General features: G+C 30.8%; 1 protein-coding gene across 2 annotated transcripts in view; it reads right to left on the reverse strand.

The window, feature by feature from the left end:
• The window catches only part of LOC129002617 (rap guanine nucleotide exchange factor 4), a 140053-nt gene that overhangs the window by 40916 nt on the left and 80610 nt on the right, over positions 1 to 18527 (reverse strand). For both annotated transcript variants that reach the window (XM_054430561.1, XM_054430559.1), the window contains one exon: positions 2331 to 2477. Coding sequence is in view for 1 of the 2 variants with exons in the window: in XM_054430559.1 (XP_054286534.1) it covers positions 2331 to 2477 (147 nt within the window). In the remaining variant the exon portion in view is untranslated. The remainder of the gene's footprint in view (positions 1 to 2330; positions 2478 to 18527) is intronic.

An 18527-nucleotide genomic window follows, 5' to 3' on the forward strand; every position in this document is an offset into this window, starting at 1 on the left:
ACAAATCAGCTAAACTTCGTCAGCCGCTTCAGCTGTCAAAGACAGACAGTTAGGGTGATAAAAGCCCTTTGCTGATTGGATATCAGGTCCTGAATCTCAGTTACAGTTCAGCAGTTACAATGCTGCTGTAATTTAGGATTGATGCTTCAAACTTGGAGCGCAATCAGAAGGTCGTTTGCAGCGGAGCAATCTGCCTCCATCAGACCAAACCATGGCAAGTAGCTGATACTAGCCTACTCTTGATGATATATTATAATTTATTGCTATTAAAACTTTCATGACACTTATTGGACTAGTGTAGGTTTTATTAGTTTAAATATATATTGTTACGAATCTGTTTCCCCATTTTTGTTTCCGAAAACATACAGTTTTGCAATTCCTTTCAAAACTATTTCGTAGAGCTTAAAAAAACTAATAATTTATTACGCTAAAGTGTTTTTGTACTTTCAATCGTTGCGAGGAGATGAATTCTTTTTGAGAGGAAGTTAACTGTTGTCGTATGCTTGTTTATGAATGCATTTTGATAAAATTTGGCAAAATAATTCAATTAATACTAAGCTATTAAAATCTATACTTATTTAATACGCAAGCAGGATTTTTGTGACAATTACTCTTCCGAAACTACTGAACCGATTGACATGTTTTTAGTGTAATTAGAAAGAGCGTACCGGTAACGTGAAGTTGTGCAGGAAACTTTCTTTTTACGAAAATATGTAGAGAGTGAGGCCCTGGGGCCCTTTAAAGTTTCGTATTTCTCCATAAGATTAACATGGGAAACAAACATTGTTTTGAAACTCCAGCTGTTGTCATGAATTAAATATTAATAATTGGTCTCCATGGAAGCATGAGAAAATTCACAATTGTTTACATTTGATTTGAAATTTAAATGTAAACAACCAGAACTGTCAAATGCCTATTTCAAAATTTCAGACAGGTGATCCAAAAAAAAAAAATCAACTATGAAAAAAATAACTAACTAAAAATAAGTCTATTTAAATGATTATGAAACTGATTTTTCCAGTTGCGAAGCAAAAATTAATATCGAGAAGAAGAACATATGTTAATTGTAAACAGTCAATGTGTAAATTATCCATGTTGTATTAAAAATGTGTATAGTTTTGGATGTTGGTTTGTGTTTAATGATATAAGTTATAAGTTATTGAATTTTTATTTTAAGGATTTGGCATATGAGTAAGTCTATGATAAATAACACCATTTCAGAGTTCTACCAGTTTTTGCCTAACTCTGTCCTGTAGAGTTTAAACGCAGACAAGGGAAACAAAGTTTCCCTTTGTTTCCTTAGTCAATGGTTTAAAGTAGCCTTCACCTCGTTGTCTACAAATTGGCTAAATAACATAGGTACGGCACTTTATAAAAGCTGACAGCCTTTTTACGTTGACTTTTAAATTGTAAGCTTACCATTTCCCGTCCATGGACAGTTTGATTGTTAAAAAATAAACCTTTAAACTGGAATAGGACTGTTATGTAAATTGCGAGTATTTCCATTAGTTAGTAATCTTATAGTTTACTCTTTTAAAATCATCGGAAATTATGATTATTATTACTATTTAAACAAGTTATTTGTTTATAAACAACTCCTGTACTTCTATGCAATTACTCGATTTCGAGCAACATGTACACTGTATTAAGTTGTATTAATGTTGTATTAAAACACGCTTTATTACCTTTCATGTAGAAGCAAGACCTAAGTACTTTGAGGTATGTAAGTACTTTGATTCACTGAACTTGATAATAACACTTAGTTGGTAAACGAGTATAGCGCATTCATGAAGTTTATACGTTTCTTAAGTATTTATGGTTAATGTACAAAATAACCTTTATTACACAGTGAGTCTTAAAACTAATACATATATACTACATGTAGATACCATAAAATTCATGTATCTCTTGCATTGTGATTTTTAAAATTATTTTTATCTATTAATTAAAAATAGTAAGAGAAAAAAGACAACAAGTTAAGTTAGAAATAAATAAATTAGATTTTTCTCTATCTTGAGGCGTAAATCTACCTGGCAATAAGAAAATATTGATAAAATTCCTTTCACGAAAACTGATCAATTTACCAATTAAAATACGTTGACTAACTAACTCATTACAATACAGTTGCTGTGATAATTTTTCTGTTTAAGATTAAAGCAATTAAACATAGTATCTATAACTAAATAATTTTGATAACAATTTAATGAAACTTTTCAAGCCTAAGGTGTTATACAACATAAGAATACATACAACAACTCTATGAAAAAGTTGCAAAACATCTGTTAACTCGCAATTGTAACTGTAAATCTAAAACCATATTGACAATTTACCTCCCAGATGAGGCGGAAGTCATGTTGCTCTACGCGGAGAAGTTCACAGGTGGACCGCGTGATGACCGTCGTCTCGCGGGGAAGGTCCTGGAGGATGGACTCTCCAAACGTCGCTCCTACACCCAGGGTACATAGCGTCACCGGCACCTGGAACATGGAGGGTAGGTCAGGGTGTGGAGTGGCGAGTGGTGATCACATTTAATTAAAATTATTAAATATACGGAGGTATAACTAATGCGATAAAGTTTATTCATATGATTATTGGTTGGCATTTTGAGTAATGTCTGTGATGGTTTATTATATCCATATAATGAAGGGAATACGATTGAAAAAAGTGTACCTAAAAGAAAAATGTTCCTAAACGGGGACTCTGAACAACCCTGAAATATTAATCCAATTATTGGACAAAGGAAAGAGATTGTCCCGTACAGTATCGCCTTACTCTCAGCTCATTAATTACAATTCTTGATATCGAATTTTATCTTGCGACAAGTCCTTGAATAATTCAATATATAATTACCCAACTTAAAATGGCAATTTAGTGCCCCTTAGTTATGAAAAATATGAATAAATAACATGAATGAATGAATGAATTTATTTCCATTGAGTACAAACTTATTACATACATTGACATTATTTGGAAATTGACTGGCCGCTTTTCAAGTAGTGCAGCCAGTTATAAAAGTTAAATACAATAAATCATAACAGATTTTGAGTCTAGCATCATTCATTAAAAACTCAAATGCAACTCGGAACTCATGGAAACTCTCATTAAAAACGCCTTTTCAGAGCAATGTATGTTCTTCAGAATACAATATCTAAAAGATTAATCTAGTCTGGTTTAAAAATAGCAAATACAGTATGTGTATGTATAGAATTCTATCACATCCACCAAAGAAGTAGAGTGTTACCCATCGGTTGTAGAACATCTCTAACCTATGTGTACTACTTCAAGGCCTCATTAATATTGTATGTTCAACTATTACTATGTTCAAATTAGGTGATTGATGATTGGATATCCTTATTGATTAAGTAGATAATGACCGGTTTTACAATTCGGAGGGTAGGGTCTGACTAATCCATCATTATATGTATCTGATTGGTCGTAGTGCTCATTACGTAGTGCTCAAACATACATGCTAATGAAATGGAAGCCGGTTCGATCCGATAAAGTCAGTATTAGTGTTATGTAGTTACACGAATAAAAATTATTCAAATTTGACATTAACTATACAATTCGACATTCCAAACCATCTTGGATCACATAGATATCTCGATAATGATTTAGGAGTGGATTTCAAATAATCTAGATCGAGGGTTGATATCGAGAAGGAAACGCGAATGGTTATTCATGTAATGCAGATTGCCACTGCTTCTCAAAGGAGCTCTCGGTTAACCCATCAAAGTTGCCTTGCCCTTCTCACTATAATTATTTATTTATCAGAAAACTGAATTAGTCTGTTATATTTTATTTGAGGAAACAGTTGTTTTTAACTGTAATGGGTTGTAGTAGCTTAAGTTTTAATCTAACGGATAAAAACTATAAGGTAACACTAGCAGCATAGAAAAATGAGTATTAAGATAATTTAGTTATGTAGAATAACTATGCCCAGATTTTACGAGAGGGAAAAAACTTATATCATCACTAAAATTAACCATTTTGGCCAAAACAAAAACAAATACCAAAAACAACCAAGCTTTGGTTAATTGAAATTAACCTTGCTTAATTAATCTTGCTTGTCTTGTTCGAATTATTATCCAAGCAGAATTGAAATAGTATTTATTTAAAGTAGGAAGTAGGAACACTAATAATAATAAATAATTTGTATATGAACTAGTATGATATATAAGCAAATGTTTTCTTAATAAAATATTCATATTTTCGATTAAAAATACAAAGGCTATTCATCATGCAGTGAACAAAAGACAAAACGTTCTTGGAAGGAAGTTAGTCTGTAAATTCCTTCTCCAGACACGTTTACAGTGATAAACGTGCTCTGGGAATTGTGAATTCGTAAGGTTGGCAATAAAATATCTCTGAGTTAGCCAGGTTATGTATGCAGTAGGACCAACGTTCCCATTTCACTATCTAACTCTTGAGGAATGACAAATTAAATCTTCCCCTTCCGCATGCAAATCATTCTTACACTATAATAAATTAGTGATCAAAAGGTTTAAACAATTTTAAACATTGGATGCCTTTAGGCCACAACATTTAAGATTTGCATTATATGGCATTGGTGTGTGTTTTCGATATAACAAATGATTAAACAGTCGATACATACTATCTGTCTGTCTCGTCGATCTCTGACTATGGATTGCTTGAAATCGAAATGTACGACTGAGTTGACAACAGCGGATTTTTACTCCCTAGGGTTGATTTTCTACCCACTAGACTCGCAAAGCATGTATTTAAAACGGCTGTTTTTGCTGCAGTAAGACAAAAAAATATGTAATTTAAAATCGCCACTTTGCGATTTTAGTGAAAATGTTTATTTCGATATAGGGCACATAATACAAAAAAGTTTAAAAGCTCGCAAAGGTCATATTTGCTATTCTTTGCCCGTGGGGCAGTAAACGTTGGTAGGGTGGCACTACTGCATACATCACCCGGGTTGCTCGGGGTTGTTTTATCACCAACCTTACCCTATCACGTTTTTCAGTTCACCTTTGTCATGATAAAATTATTTAAAGAAACTTATACATAATTTTTAACTTAATTTTTCCCTAAAATAGCTTATTGGTGGAAAATCACAATTTTTTGCTTTGTTATTTTTTAAATAATCTATCTTTCGACGTACAGTTTAATGTTTATGATCTTAATTAATTGCTTAACTATCTTTGGTTTTAAACTAGTCAATAATGCAACAGCGTCTACTTAATTAATTTAGGTCCGGTAATATGTGGATGTTAAGATAATAGTTCACAGAAAATATAAAGAAATAAATACCACAAAGATGCCACTTAAGCCTTCTGAAAGTTTATAATTCGACTTCTACACATATATTTGGAAGTTATTATAACAAATAATTGTTATATCAATATGGTCAATGATAATTACTTTTCCCACAATATTAGCAGCACTATTTTGACCATAGACCATAAACATAATACATTTCGGTAAACTACACCAGAGGAAGTAGATACCCCGCAATGTAATCTGAATCTGGAATGTCACATAACTTAGTCCGAGCTACAAACATTGTTTGTTCGGTATTAGAACCAAGTCTTATTTTACCATTGTCAACATAAACATTTTAAAATCCCCAAATACTACTCTCCTGAAGATGACTTGCTTTATACACTGCTTAGGGTGATAAATGTTACAATGGTGTTTGCCTGAGGTCCGTGCAGCTTGGAGAAGCATTGTCAAAGCAAACGCACCACATATTGCCTCCAAAACACCGCTTAATTGCATGTCAACATTTCTGACATACAACAATATAGCATAGAATAATCAGAGTGTGTTGATGCGGTAATTAATCAACTAAACTAGTCTAACATTAATTTCAAGTGAAATCTTCCTCTATTATTGTTTAACCTTTTCAATTGTCATAACGAGTGTATAAGACTTCAATTTTGAAGAATAAGGTCCATAGCTCAACAATAATATCACCACTACAACGTATTATGAAATAACGTTATTGTTTTCAAATATGAAATACAGAGAAAATTCTACTCACCTAAGGAAACTAATATCCTTTTTTCGTTGATGAGTGAATCTAAAGCTTGTGTGTAGTCTATGACTGGGTTTCTCATAGCAAAATACATTCCCGATGATGGGGTCTGAACCGACCCCATTAGTACAGAAACTCCTTTGGCTGGTATAATAGCTGCGTTCCTGTCACCCATGACAATTTACCTAAACAAGTTTATAGTTCGGCACTCATTAGGACCTTAAGTTTTGGTTTCATATTTTAGTTATTGAATTATAACATTTAAGTCTCTTAGTTAAGTGGATCCGTTAAGGGGGACTTAGAGATCTTTCTCTACTAATAAATCGATAATGCTTTTTTTTCAGAATCAAAAACATTACGTTTACTGTTTTTTTTTTTATCTAAAATTCATAACTAAAAATTTCCAAAAGAAACAAACCCCGTGAGAAAATGTGTGATGTAAACACAATCCGTCGTAGTGAACGTCAGCCAAGTCAAAGCACTCTTTGTATCTTATGATTCAATCTTTTACTCTGACACATTCCTTTGTGCTCGCGATCTCTTGATGTCTGAACGTTGTTTCACTGAGTGGAAGTACTAAAGTCATAAGGGAAAATTATTGGATTTACAATGTAACAGGAAAGTAAAAGTAATGCACAGTGCAGCTTGTATAATGGGTTAAAAGATTACTAAATATTTAGAACTACAAACTGTATGGATTAGTTTAAAATCGAAAAGTTAGTATAAACCTTTTGGACCAGAGGGAAAGTTTGTTAATTTTAAATGTATATTTTTACAAAGTTTTTCGATGTATGCTCAATTATTCTTAGTTGTTAACACATATCTTAACATCCAAAGGATGTATCTAATGTAACATTTTCAGTCTTGTTCTGGACCTATCCTATCAAAAATAATGAAATAATAGTTTTTTTAAATTCTTCTGCTTGAAATCGAAACAAATTAGTTAAATTGAAAACTAACAAAGTTGCGATTGCTGAATGAGACTTAAACTATTTTATATCTCTATATTTTGGAGTGTTTTGTTAAAATATTTTCTTTAACTAATTTTATAGGTTTATATTAGGTCAAGGTGCAGTTTTTATAAAGATTTTATGGGTTAAAATCGTAAACACAAAAGAGATACATTTTACGCATAGTAGTTAGGTGTTAATTTTCTTTACATGATGTATAATTTTATGAAAAAACATAATCTTGAACTGAATTATATCATGCGGATCCTGCAATTTAAAATTATGTGATACAAATATACCAAATTGTAAATCTATTTTAGGACATTTTAGAACTATTGGTTTGTATTACTGGAAACCCTGGATAAAAAATCATTAATTATATTAGGAAATGTTAATTGGTAAATTAAAACTACACTTTTATAAATTGATAGATTTTATTATAATGGAAAATTTATGGTCGACACTAATTAAGTTTTCATGCCATTAAAGTAATAAGCTTTGGAACATGAGCTTATAAAACTCGATTAACATTCACATTACTGATTGATAAGCCATTAACGCCTCAAATAGTTTTTAAACATTTCGGAAATACTTACGTAAATATTTAAGTTTCTTTAGCGAATTTCCCTACAGGATAGTCGCTATTAAGATGGCACGGTAACACCTAGGTCAGTGGTCGATTAACTTTTTCATTTTGACGTCCCCAAAGGCAAAAAAAAACCACCCGTTCAAAATGTGATACTGTATATGTATAAATGTTACAGATATATGTCCCTGAAAGCGATGACTTAAGTAATTTTTGTCTGATTTTGAAGAAATTTGGCTTGAAGGTGTAAGGCGGGATAAAATTGAATGAGTTCTCGAACCAGCATGATAGGACCATGGGAACGGGGTTTATATGGTCAAAATTGGTTACACAATAGTAATTTGTGTAACTACTAAGCGTAGTGGCACTTTGCACTCACGTTACACATTATATTTTCCCTACAGTTACTCTTAAGAATATAAATAATTAGTCTTGTCAAACACTGTACAACACGTTTTTAAGTTAGGTTAAATCCAAACATTGAACAAAATGGAAAACGTTGTACTGATCGTAGTCGTAATATCTTTAAGTGTTGCCGAAGTATTTTCAAGAAAACACGTATAACCTGCCTAATAAAAGCACGCTGTTTTGTTTTGTTTGGTTGGAATACTGGTGTGCGGCAAAAAAAAAAAAAAAAAAAAAAACTGGGTGAAAAAAGTAGGTAGATGCAGCCATCAGCAAATTTCTGTGCTATAATCGGTGCAAGGAATGCCACTTTGTCAGGTTACTGTAGGCAAATACTATTTATTACGTTTATTGGTTACGGAGAAAATTAAAAAAGTTGAAAATTTAAAATTCCCATGTTATTCTTACGGATGATATTGTAAACTTTTGTTGTTTGCTTGTTTAAGGATATATTTTGACCAAACTTGGCAATTTTGTTTATTTTATACTAAGCTATTATATTTTACTAAAAGACGCACTTCAATATTCTTCCTGTAGCTACGAACCTAGATACTCGTTAAACCTAATGTTATTTATAGAGTTAATTAAAAATCAAGTCAGGCAAATGTAAATTCGATTGAAAAACAATTTTGATAACATAGACATTGGAACATAGTATAGTAAAGTATCTTAACCAATCAGCAGTGTTACTCTAGTATGAAACTTTTCACGGAGCGACAGAGTGATGAAAAGCTATTTAAAATTTTAATCACTAAGAATAGCAATATGGATAAAAAATAAACATTATACGTATAACTTATGCAATATTCGCAACCATTGTAGACGTAATATCAAGATTGTTCTGGTTTAGTAATAATCAAGATGTATTAATAACTAATTACCAAATCAGGTGTGTAATATCTTTTGCTGTTGAATTTTAGATAATAATAAAACAAAAAAAAACACCATCTCGATATAAAAGCCTTGCTTTTTGGCTAACATTCAATTAAAACAGGAACATTTTTAACGCATTCACAAGAACGTTAAAGCGTACCTTAAGTTCTTTAAAGACCCAGTTGATGATCTTGCAGTCATTAACGCTTCATGGCAGGTCTAATGTCTTAACTGAAACGTTACCGTATCATTTAAAGCTTATGCAGTTCCTTTAATTTTTTTGCAGTTACTTTTATAATTTAAAATCCTTACACTTTAAATATGTTTATACAAGTTTGGTGTATAGTAATTCTTACATGCCTTGTATGACTTTGCATACTAACACGTTCTTTTTTTAAATACAAATTAATGTTTACGGTTACTACAGTGTTTAGTAATACATATATTTACCAAACATAGGTGTTAAGCCCATACATTTACCATTAACCTGTAAAAAAATCTAAACTATTAATTAAAATTAATCGGTACACACGACTTTAATATATGTATCTCTCTACAACCTTCCAAAAAAGTAACACTTGACAAGCTCAGCAGAGATAGCCTTATAAGGGGAGAAATTAAGATATCATTAAGGTTTCACATTTTCCGCCTATTATTATTTAAATAACTTCTTGATCAGCATTGTACGTGTTATTAAATTTACGGAAAGTAAATAAGAGAAACGTCTTATAACACTTAAAACTTTAAGTTAAAACTTTAACTTTTTAAGTGTTTTAAGTGTTCTCTTATTTACTTTCCGTATTATTATTTTACTCAATTGTAAAATTGAGAATAGCTCCAGTCCAACTGATTATTACATATTACTGCAAAATGTGCAAACAATTAAAAGAGCCAAAATGTACGTTTTTTTTTATAAAAACTGCTATTCGTATTTGTAGAATTTACATTAAAACAAGCAAACAGTAAATATGTGTTGTTATCAGCGAATTTAAAGATGAGGTATTTTTGCAGTTAAAGTTTATTCCACATGTTTTGAAACCACATAAATGTGTAGCTTTTCTCCACAAAGAATACGTATAAATCTTATCTTTTTCTTCTCTCTACCAGAGTACAACAATTTAGGAAGCCCTTTAACAATCAATCGTTTGATGTTAGATTCAAGAAACCGTACAAACTTATCTCAAAGTAAGTCTGATATCCAGACCTAAAAATCGAAGGTAAAACAAACTATTGTTGCTCCTTTCAACTCAAACTATACAATGGTATTATTGGTATTGATGAAATTAGATTAGAGCTATATTGATGTTATTGATATTGACAAGAACGTCACTGGAATCCTATGATTTTCTTCAATTTTATGTTTCATAAATTAATACCCAGGCCCTCTGAATTCGTTTAGAAAAATTATGTCATTAGTCATATCGTTAGTAATTTGTAAGATTCATTTTGAAATGCACAAGTCAAACTGTGAACTTAAACTGTGATTATTATACGGATTAAACGCATGTATCCAACTTTAAAATTATGAAATAGAGCCAATTCTGTACAACGTGAATGTTAATTATGGTGACGGTTAACACAGTTAACCTATGAACAATGGGCCTAATTATGAGTAATATAAATAGCTTTGGTGTGGCAAATAATGAGGGAGGACTTGCACTTAAATGTTTTGTGTTATTCATGTAAACTTTTTACCATAATAGTTGGACAATCTACACGAATCTACTATAAAAATCTGCGCTGTAATGTAAACAACACGAAATAATAACCAACCTTTCTAGGGAAGAAAACATTTAATACGCGGTCATCTCAGTTGTTTCAACTCTAGAATAATAAAACATTCGGTCGGAACGAATTCTGCCACTCTGTGTTCTGTTATGGTTATATATTGCCATCGACTTCGATTACTCTTTTCATATTTAGATTACATTTATTTAGTGGCCAATAATTACATTTTACTGTTAGTATATATTCAAATTAAAAAAAAAAAGTTTAAATTAGATCGATAGTTGGTTGGGAATCATTTACATTTTGTAAAATACTTATAGAAAATTATAAATCCTAAATAGTTTTAAATTTAACTGAAATGGAGTTAATGTGGGTGTATGAGTAACAACTTTAAAGTATAAAAGTGATTTTGTAATCCTAGGTGTTATGAAAAAAATGCAATATTGACAATAATTTTAGTAAATGACTGTTCATTCAACGAATATTGTATATAAGCCATATCACAAAATAATCATAGTAAATCCTCTGTAAATTTGGCTTTATTGTTGCCAAGTGCACGGATTTACGAATAGGATTATAGAAAAAATAGTGCAGAGCTTTACAAATACTTAGGAAAGTGTAAAAAATATTTAAAATGGTTTACAGTAACATAATGGTAAAACCAATAATACTGGCTCGCATAATATTTCAGTACGGTACTAAAGGTTTATGTGTAACCCGTTATCATTTAACACCCAATGAAAGTATACAACATGTTTTGTTGCTCCTAATCGACTATCGATGATTTTGATGAATAATACTCCGTCATTTATTTCTCCCTGTATTCAGTATATAGTTAGTTTGTTAATTATGTCAATAATGTGCATGCTATAAGAGAGCAAAACTCTGCAGTGAGGAACATACTTGATAGAAACCCCGAAGGCGGAAGACCACCAGGATGGCCTAAGCTAAGATGGAGGGATAAAGTTAAAAAAGATATTAGAAGATTAGGAAGAAGTGAAAATAAAGCTCAAGAAAGAAACACCTGGAGGCAGTGCGTGGGCGAGGCCAAGGTCACTCCAGTAAGTAAGTTAGTTAATTTATGTAATATTTTGACAAAAGGTAACGTCAAATCTCTCTTACTAGAGATCAGTTAAGTATTTCGACCGACTAGCTGTATGGAAGAAAATAAATACACATATCTTTACTCAAATGCTAGACAAAACATTAGTTTTAGCTATCAGGAATTCTTAAATAATAACATTTGCTGAAAACCCTTCAATTAGGATTTTACAGCAAATTTAATTTATGTTTGTGCAATATGTTGCATTATTAAAACAACTTAATTAAACAAATATTACTAAGTAACCATAGTTATATTTTCTAATCTCCCCACGATGCGTTTCAATTGATTGAGCTGTCAGTATTCTATGTGGTAGTTTATTTTGCTAATTAATTCCAATAATCTAAGCGATATGTTAAGTAATTATATCCAAAACTTTGTATCAAGTGACAAATTTCTGAATTATGTCAGCAAGAATAGTTTTAACTTAGTTTTCGCTAATTTAAGATATTCATTTGACATATTTTATATATTATATTCCCCTGATTAGAGAAAAATCTGAAGATAAAATAAAGTAAATAAAAATGTGAAATAGGGTATAATTCAAATACATTCTACATTAAACGAACACAGTAATTAAATACTTATGAGTTTAGAGACGATAAAAGATGTGCAATTGTAAAAGTGTTTTTAAGTGTTTTACGAGTCGTATCAGCAAACAAATCAAAATAAACATACCGTTTTCCCTGAATGTTTGAACATGGTGAAACATTTCGACATGAAACCGATCACAGAGACAAAGGGGTGAGTCCTGGCACAAATACATCGCTTCATCTCCACCCTCTGGCCCATCCGTCATCACGAGCTGTCTTTGAAAAACAGCTTCAATTGTTCACAGCTTTCCCGACACATTAAGCATCAGTCAACAAATATAAAGGTTAAACTTTTCATCTCCGATATATTAAACCAACGTTACAGAGGAAAATCATCTACTTAGGCATTTAAAATGGTTGGAATACCACGGTAAAAAAATTGTGTTAGTATAAGTGGCCTGCATTAAATAGGACTTCTAGATTTTTGTGCCGTTTGAACCTCTTGTTGCCTCTAGTAAAATGACAATGGAATCCTAACAAATAGGCCTAAAAGAAAACGAGGCTTTTAAAACTTAAATAAAAAAATTGATATTTCGAAATGGTATTTACTTTTTATGTATATGCTTATGTGTGAACTTATTTTTATCTTTTACTGATTTGGTGCAACAAAAAAAAAAACAATGTTAGCTTACGCAATGTCAAAATTAGACCTTCATTGATTCTATGAACTATATACATGAAACTATATATCCCAGTACAGAAAATGTGAATACAAATATAATTTTCAATTGCTCTGTTGAACTCATTTTCTAACATGTTTAAAAAGATAAATTTATACTTATAAATGATTACAAATCCTTAAATTAACAACAGAGGTTAGGTCAATTATAATCAACAAGGATGAGACACGATGCTATGCTTTAATTTCCCTAAATATCTTTGTAATATATCATACGTAGGATAAAAATGTAACGAACTTGATAACTAGAAGAAATAAGGTGCGGTACATAAAAGGCGTAACAATATTTCTAAACAGTTATGTACATACAATTTTAAAACAAGTGTTTAGTTTCTAGGGACGCTAAAACGAAAAATCACAGAACTCCCAAGAGCTGCTGTTACCATCAGGACTACAGTAATAGCTGCTTCCCTATGGGAAATCTGCTAAAATGAACAGTACAAATTTGCGTCACAGCCAGGTAATACTATGATGACAGCTTAAACCTTTTAAGTTATAAGTTCCTGAAGTTTAATTTAGTGAATGATGTGAATACAAAAGATGTGTAAAGTTTTCTAGTATTAATTGACAATACTGAAACAGGTTGTGATACACAAGACCCAACCTTTAGGACCATGAAACCAGGGTTTCAATTTGAAGATTGATTAAAGTGTTAAAAGTCGAAAATCAAACGTATAAATAGTTTTACAGTCAAACTTGTCTATAATATTTTAGGAGACTATAAAATTGCAATAAAATTAAAAGAAAAATTGTTATTTTGACTCATAAAGAGGCTATCTTAAAAAATATGCAAGCACTTTTAACTATAGAAAAAGATAAAAAGTAAAATGGTGCACAAGATTTACAATGTAAATGTAGCACCGTTGTTTCCAAGTTTTGGTAATACAATGAAACACATTTTTATTAGGGTTTCTTCAAATGTATCTGAAAAAAAAAAAATAAAAAGGTGGTTTTGTAAAATGAAATACTACCGGGGAAAATGTACTTTCCTATTATTAATAGAAATTATTAATTTAGTTTAGGGCCCCCTTCCCACCAAGGAATTGGATTTACTTTTAGATATCGAATGATTATCTACACTGTAATAGCCCTTAACTGAAATTTAATCAAATACCGTCTAAGAATGGAATCTCAAAAGAAAAAATATCAAAGTATTAAAAATGTCACAATAAACCTAGTAGTCCCTGCTGAGTGTTTTTTACTCTTGTTTTATCTAATCAGACATCAACTATAAATACCTATAGGGTATTTTTAAACAAAAAGTCAATAAATACAATCTGAAACTGTACCGGTAATAGCTAATTGTAACAAGATTAATTACTTACACTCAAGTGATAATTTTCAGAGTGTCAAATCAAGTTTACCTTTGAAATGGAAATCAGGCAATATCGTACTGTTTGATAGAATAAATAAACAGAGCCTCAAATATATCGGCTCTCGGCTGTATAATGCCGGATGACTGGAGGCACAAGTTCTGTTTATTCAGTATTTTATAAATAAAAAATTGAATACAAGTACTGTATTCCACTGTTACTATTATATCAAACTTGCTCCATGAATGAATATTCACGGCGTTTGACTACTTTTATATAAAATTTATTTTACAGTAACAGCTAAAACTTTCTTCCCGTTTTACAAAAATGTGATGTTTTATTATAAAAATGTATAGCCTCAATTGTAAATTACGTTTATATTATTTTATGTTTTACATTTTGTAAATTATGTAAACTTTATAAAATTAGACACCACACAATTAATTTTTAACCATGAAATAAGTGGATGAATTGTAAGGTTAATCCTCAGGTTCTTTGCTTGGACCTCATTTTTGGTGGATGGTGGGTTGAGATTACTAACAAATTACACTTGACACCTTAAATTAATAGAACTACAAAACAAAGAGTCAGTATTTATTCTGATATTAAACCGTTTTAACTAGCTTTGAACATGTGATTTATGGTTTCCTGGAGTACTTGATTAAATAATAAGCTGCCTTATACTTATTACTGCCTTATACAAAATAAGGTTTGCCTGGTTAATACTACACTACTATTGAAATTTGCAGCCAAAGTCTTTTATGATGCGTAGCAAAACATTTACAGGGTAAAAGTAAACACAGTGACAAGGGTCGACACGAGAGAACATTTTATGTATTCCAGAGTTGACTCTACAGAGATGACCTATCAGATGTTTTCCCAGCGAAAGTTACATAAACTTGCAGCATCACTTGTGCGAGAAGTTGTATTAATATATTTGTAAATTAAATAAAAAATAGGATTCTAAGCAAAAAACTCGTTAGATTACACTTCAAATCCCTCATTTTAGTTGTTACTAAACAATTTTATTTTTAACTTGTTTTAGTTTAATTAATTAATTAATTAAATTTAATTTTTAATTTGAAAATGAAATCAACTTTAAAGAGTTACATAATGTTAGGATTATAAAGTGCATTTAATAGACTTTTGTTATGAAAAATGTAGTTAAAAAGTCGAACTCAACGTGTTGTGGAACCATATTAAATACATTTCATTTGATGACACATTTTTTCTTAAGCTAATAGAATTAAGGTCAACACAATGGCAAGATATTTGTAGAATAGTTATGATAAAAATTTATTTTTCCTTTGTATAATAAACGTTCTCCTTAAAAGTAACTTAATTACAGAAGCCGCGAATGGCTCTAAAGCATCTCCGTTAAGTCGGTAGAGCTCCCATGAACCGTTAATGACGGCAAGTTCCCCAACAGAGACCATTCCATTCTTCATCTTTATAAAAGAGCGTTCAATTCGTTTTAACTGTTATTGAGAGTGCATGCAAAACTTTGAAATGTTTACGATACGGAAGTTAATCTCTACATCATACTACACAGAAACAGGTACTTTTCCATCCATATTGATTGGCTGGAAATTTCCCATTATCGTGCCTAAATATGGAAAAGTAACGTCATGTACTTTTACCGCGCACTGAACGGTAAAAACATTTTACCGTGCACTTAGTCAGCTGATGAAATAAACAGCTAACTGCAACGGCCTATTTTAGTTTCTGTAATGTTATTTTCTGTTTTGTAGCTCCTAAACAAGGAAGTCACGAAATAAATAAATAAGTTTTAAAATGTCATCTACATATTTCTAAAGATCGAAAAATAAAGAAAGTTTCGAGAAATTACCGACCTTATTAAAAAATGGCGGCCTTTTTTGAAAAAGTTAAATTTATATTTTTAATGTTATTTGTGGCCTTTTTAGAATGTATTTGCGATTTAAAGATTTATTTATCTTTTGCATTTACTCTCCAAATTTACTTATTTATGAGGTATATGACGTACGTACAGTTTTTTAGCCTATTGTACACAATAAGCCCCTTTTTCCTTGGTGTAACACGTTGTAAGATTATATTTACAGGGAATTTGTCAGGAATACAATTTTTTAATCATATTTACATTATAAAACAATTACCAAATATGAGGTTTTCTATTTTTTTATATAACTTTAAAGTTAGCAACCATATTGAAAATTGGCGGACATAAAAAAAGTTGAATCATTTATATTTCCAATGCCAAAGAGTTATCTATCCAACGTTTACTGATAATATAATAGTTTCCGAGACATCAATGTTGTCACCGTTAAGTTGTTCACCCTGTATATTAGTATATATTATTTTTGTCCAAATTAGTATTTGACAGGTTACACAATAAAAAAAATAAAAAACTGTTATTGCATAATAAGTCAAGGGGTTACAAAATATACATGAATAAATTATATTTTACTAATAAAACCCATTATAGAGCCACAAACTAGATTCAATATTTATTAATGTAAAGAGGTGTAATGGAAATATTGACTAGAATCGAATAAACAACGAGGTGCTATTTCAACGCTGAATACTGCAATGGCATTAAAAGTCGAATACTTGCAATCATAAATATTTATAACACATGCCATCCATAAAATGTAAGAGCCGTTTCTGTATAGTAACATAGATGAAGTAATATCTTATATTATATTAGTACTGTATGACATAATATAATATTTTTAATATAATACAGTGTGATTGAAAAGTCCCACAATCAATGGTGTATAATGTTTTACCATTAAAGATCAAATAATGGTACTTGTTATACCAATAATAACCATAAATGTCAACTCTTTTAAACTATTACCACTTAATTATCCCTTAAGGGCCCACGAGGAGTCAGAAAAAAATCTTAAATGTCAGCATAGGTCAAATTTGATATCACGTTAGATGTCTAAAGACGTTGCCGCAAACCCGAACTCGAACAGGCAATCGAGTCAAAAAATGGCTGCTGTCCAAAGATTCATTTAATTTGCAATTCTATTATACGCTACCTCCTCAGTCCTCAGGGTCCTCGCCCGCTAGAATTCGGAAGAAAATCATAAACCTTAACATAGGTCGATATGCACATCAATAAAATTACAGGTCATTATTAGTAGAATAAAACACCGCAAATTTGAGCTTAACAGAACTACTGAGTAAAAAATGCCAGTCATTCAAAATTACACATACAAGAAATATTTAATCAGCTGTCATTTTTGATTCGGTTGTCCGTTCGAGTGAGGGTTTGCTGCAATGTGGTTTCCTAGCTAAGACCTTTAATGTGATACCAAATTAAACCTATGATGATATTTAAGAATTTTTTCTGACTCCTCGTGAACCGCCCCCCTTAAGGGATAAAGAAGCAATACTAGCTCAAAAGAATAGAAACTTAAGGCTATTATTGATTTAACAAATTTCATTCCTTTATCTATAATAGTAAACAATATATTACAGCTTTCCGGGACTTTTCAATCACACTGTATAATTAATTAATAAGTTAATATAATCTAATATGATAATGTATTATATTACTTCATCTATGTTAGTACTAAAATATACTATGCGTTATCGTGATGTATGGTTACTAACGGCAGTTACGAGACTTAATTCAATTTTGCCTTTATAAAGATTATTAATACAATACCAAAATAGGTTTTTATGTAATTAAAAAAGCCATTTTTTATATTATAAAAACATTGAAGAGCTGTTAAAAAATACATTACATAATTCAAACACTTGAATGTGCGATGAGTAGCATACTAAAAATGATATAACTATAATTGCACGAAAAGGATAGTTCATATTTTGATGAAATACTGTTCAAATATTAAACGAGCAGAAGCTTGTATTATATTCAAGGTACATTACAAGGCCTAAACCTGAGCTAACTTCTAAATTAATAAACGTAAAAAAACAAGTCTTACCATCCTATAAAGAATGTGACAAAAGAGAGATGTGTTATATTTGAGGTTCTGTTTATTTATTCGATCTCACAAACAGTGCGATATTGCCTGCTTTGCATTTCAAAGGCAAGAGTAAATTTAACACTCTGAAAATCAACACCTAAATGTAAATAACCGCTTTGCAATTAATTACAGCTGAAATCTCACAACGTGCTTCATTATATTATGAGCTCAATCAATTATTGTGTTGAAATGTGTTAACTACAGACATTGGATTTTAAACTATATTATTATTGAGTTTATAAAGTTATTATATTTAAAAACTAATCATGTAGCTGTTATTTTAACCTAAATTGTGTCGTAACTCCACTGAA

This window comes from Macrosteles quadrilineatus, unplaced genomic scaffold (assembly GCF_028750875.1).
Source record: "Macrosteles quadrilineatus isolate MER2022 unplaced genomic scaffold, UCM_ALF_1.0 Scaffold_9__3_contigs__length_116548681, whole genome shotgun sequence".
Lineage (NCBI taxonomy): Eukaryota > Metazoa > Arthropoda > Insecta > Hemiptera > Cicadellidae > Macrosteles > Macrosteles quadrilineatus.